Raw genomic sequence first — 4,116 nt, forward strand, 5'->3', positions numbered from 1 at the left:
GACCCCCCTCCCCCTCCTCCCAGACCCCCCACTCCTGGCCCTTCTTAGGCCGAGCCCGTGCTGACAGAGGACAGATAAGCAGGCAGACTCGACATCCCAAGAGTGCCTGGCTGATGCCTGCCGGGGTGTAAGTACCTGCACCCCCTCTCCCCTCAGCACCCACCGGGGGCAGGGGTCCTGCCCGGCTTAGGGTCCCCGGGGCATGGAGGGCCCGTCAGCAACGCCGGCTGACATGCTGCCTCCCTCAGGGGCTCCCTCCCTTCCGCAGGTCCTTCCCACTCACTACCCTGCTTCGGCGACCGTCTAGATAACCTGCTGCCCTTGGACCTAACTCAGCTTCTGGAGTTTAAGGAAGGCAAGGCAACGCCAAGCCTTCCTGGGGGTGGAGAGGTGGGAACAGGAAGCCCAGGAAAGAGAGCGAGGCCTCGGGGACCACACGTTCAGCATCGCCCGAGCTCTACGAAGACCTGCCTCCAAACACCTGCCCCGGTTGAGGACCATCATCGCTTTCCTCATCCAAAGCTCCAGCTCTGAGGGTCAGTGACCTTCAGGGTGGTGTCTTGGCTGCTGGGAGGGGGCGTCTGGAGGGGGGTGGGTCCCAAGGCTGGAGCCAAGGCTGAGACCCACCTTTGCCCCATGTGTGGGTAGGAGCCTGGGCTGCCACTTTGCTGACACACTGATATGGGGTGCAGGGAAGCTGGTGGAGGGGAGCCGGGTTGGATCTGAGGCCACACCCGTCCACCCCGGGGCCCGCTGCCCCCTGCTCTGGGCCTCCTGCCTCTGCAGAGGCTTCTCGGCCACAGTGAAGGTCGGAGTCACACAGCAATCACTGTCAATACCGCTGTTCTCCGTCTTTGATTGACCAATTCTACAGCTCTTTTGGGAAAGAAAGCCGTTCTCCCTCTGGTATGTAAACCCTCCACCTTTTCTGCGTGTCTCTGAGATGCCTGGGTGCACCTTCCCTCTCAGGGTCCCTTTGATAACCGCAAGGTCTGGAAATCCCCATTCCAAATGAAGGAAGGTGAACTCATCACGTGAATCGCAGGAGACCTCACAAACACACCCTCTTCCGGTTCTGGGAAGTCACATGAGCTGGGGAAGACCAGGGGCTCCTGGTGGACATGCTGGAGACCCATCGAGTGGTTAGAACCACTGAAGACCAGAGTGCCCAACAGGCCCAGGGGGGGCCAGTCCCACCCACAGGCCTTTCCACCTCCTGGCCCACCTGGCCCACCTGGCCCAATGGCCCTCAGGTTCGATAGGTGAAACGCATTCGGTCCACATTGGGGAACCTGGGAGCCTCCTACTGGCCACCACCATGGCCAGTTTCCAAAGCCCGAGTTGAATTTATTCTGCCTGAAAAATCCCCTGCTCCCCTCTGTTAGCTAGGCAGTGTGAGAGATATTAAAAAATGGTATTTAAAACAAAGACTTTTAATTCTGTTAGCTTCCTCTCTCTGCATTTCCAGGTCAGATTTCCCAACTTGCTTCCACTCTTTGGGGAACAACTCTCCCTCCATGTAATTCAAGGATTTACTGTTAACTCCTATGCTGCAGAGAGAGGCTCCCAAGCCCTCCTGTCTCAGGGAGATGGGGCTGGGAACCCCAGGGCTGGGGCTTCCCCTCGGATATCCCGACAATGGTCAGTGGGGCGGTGTGGAGGTGTGAACACTCCCCTTTGGTCCCCTGTCCCCAGCTGTCCTCCCTTCTAGACTGCTCCGTGGTGCACACTGTCCTCCATGTCCCAGTCCACTCTCCTTGCTCCAGAGCACATACTCCCCACTGCTCCCCTCTACTGCCTGCCCGTACAGGCCCTCAAAGATCTCATTCTGTAATGGACACTTCCCACCCTGTTTGCACAAGGAAGCCATCTGGCTCCTGAATCAGTGACTCTGACCTAAAAACCCATCCCAATATTAGGCAGCTGCTTCCTACCAAGCCGGGCTTTAAGAAGGTCAGAGGTGTTTATACGAGAGCATGATTGGCCATTTGTACTAAAATAAAGAAAAGCCTGCTCACAGTTCCGTGTCTCTGAGCAGGTAGAGTTCTTTCCACGTGACTTAACGAGGAACAGGAAGAAGCGACGGGTCTGCCCAGCCAATGTGCCGGTCGTCACGCGTCTCTGCCCTGAGTGACTCAGGACAAAAGAACAGCGACACCCTAGCATCTGCCAGGCTGACCAGGTCCCAGTTGTCACCAAATGGCCAGGCAGCCCCTAGACCCACCGTCCACCTCCGGCCCACCCCAGCAACCTGTCCTCTGACACCTCTAAGTCCTCCTCACACAGCAAGAAGCAGGATGTGCCATCGGGGCCATGTCACAGCATCTCTGGCTTCCCCAGCCCTCTTCACCCCCACGAACAAGCACCTCTGAACCGGCCATCAGCGTGGCAGGGTTAGACACTGGGGGGATAAGGTATTCTACTCCTTCCCAGTTATCTGCTGCCTCAATTTGGATTCTAGAAAAGAAAGCGATACTTGTCTAGACATTTAAGTGAATAGCGCCCCCACCCTCCCATTGTATGGTCCCCAAACCGCCTCCATTTGCAAATGGAGTACTGTTTATTTTCTCTTTCCATATGAATTTCTCCCATCCTAGGAACCTGTGGTCTCCCTGAGCTTCCCAGCCATTGGAGACCAAATTCGCTGGATTCAGCACCCAGCTCTGCCCCCTCTTTGCTGTGTGACCATGGGCAACCTCTCTGAACCTCAATGTTCTCAACAGTAAAAGGAGGATCACGCACATAAGAACCTCCCTCACTGGCTTGGTAACGTATTTAATCCCTTAAACTAGAGCTGGATGGTAGTAAGTTCCCTGTAAATGATCAGTTCTTCTGCTTTGGTTGTTATCCATAACTGGCATCCAGATGGCCATCCAGAGCAATTGAGATTCCACATCCATACTCCAGCAGCCATCCCACACCTGCCAGGGATTCCTTAGATGTTTGAGAGCTGACAAGGGGCTGTGCTGAAATCCAGGGCTGCCCAGAGACAGATCTGAGGCCTCAGATCCGTGTGTACGGGATGGGGAGTCACTGCAGCAAACCAGGGCACCGTCCGGACTCTGTGGCGCCCCCTCCTGGCTGCCCGGGTACCGTCCCCACTGTGTGGCGCCCCTTCCCAGCGGCCAGGGCTCCTGGCCAGGGTGACGTGGTACTCACGGAGGTGGTGCGCGTAGCGGAGGTGGAAGACGTCACAGCCGTGCACGTGATGGTACAGGGTCTTCTCAATCAGGTCCTGAGGCTCGTACCCGGTCAGCTCCGTCACCCTAGAGGAGGACGGCAGCTCCCGGTGAGTTACACAGCCCTGAGATTGCCTTTCATTTACACTAATGTCGGTTTTGCCAACCAATCATTTGAAACGGCTTGGTGAAGTTGTTGATGTTGGAAACTAAGTATGATCTTTTTTACAAGAAGGAAGTCTATGAACTCCAGCCTGCTGCAGGACGCCACACTCTTCATGAGCAGGAATGTCCTTCTGAAACTACTAGTTAGAAGAAGGTTTGGGGGCTTTGCTGGTGGCTCAGTGGATAGGAATCTGCCTGCCAAGGTAGGAGACATGGGTTCAATCCCTGGTCCCATGTGGGAAGGTCCCACATGTCTCTGAGAAACTAAGCCTGTGCACTAGAGTTTGAGAGCCGCAAGGACTGAAGCCTGCATGCCTGGAGCCCAAGCCTGCGCACCACAATGAAGACCAGCTCCCACTTGCCACAACGAGAGAAAAGCCCATGCAGCAACAAAGACCCAGAGCAAACAAAAATAAAAATAAATAAAATTATAAAAAAGGAGTTATTTTCTGAAATCTGTGGGATATTTAAGAGTTTCAATAACAGTCTTAAGCAAGCAACTGCAGGAGGTGCTAAAAAAAAAAAAGATTTGGAATGACTTAAAACTGTATCAAAACTCAGCAGTGGCCACAGGACTGGGAAAGGTCAGTTTTCATTCTAATCCCAAAGAAAGGCAATGCCAAAGAATGCTCAAACTACTGCACGATTGCACTCATCTCACATGCTAGCAAAGTAACGATCAGAATTCTCCAAGTCAGGCTTCAGCAATACGTGAACTGTGAACTTCCAGATGTTCAAGCTGGTTTTAGAAAAGGCAGAGGAACCAGAGATC

At 54.3% G+C, this 4,116-nt stretch overlaps 1 protein-coding gene across 2 annotated transcripts in view; it reads right to left on the reverse strand.

Moving 5' to 3' along the window:
- The window catches only part of SIM2 (single-minded family bHLH transcription factor 2), a 48,462-nt gene that overhangs the window by 12,159 nt on the left and 32,187 nt on the right, over window positions 1-4,116 (reverse strand). For both annotated transcript variants that reach the window (XM_010834838.1, XM_010834837.1), the window contains exon 7: window positions 3,160-3,266. In XM_010834838.1, coding sequence (XP_010833140.1) covers window positions 3,160-3,266 — 107 coding nt within the window. The remainder of the gene's footprint in view (window positions 1-3,159; window positions 3,267-4,116) is intronic.

The sequence above is a fragment of the Bison bison genome, unplaced genomic scaffold, assembly GCF_000754665.1.
Source record: "Bison bison bison isolate TAMUID 2011002044 unplaced genomic scaffold, Bison_UMD1.0 scf7180017864037, whole genome shotgun sequence".
Taxonomy (NCBI): Eukaryota; Metazoa; Chordata; class Mammalia; order Artiodactyla; family Bovidae; genus Bison; species Bison bison.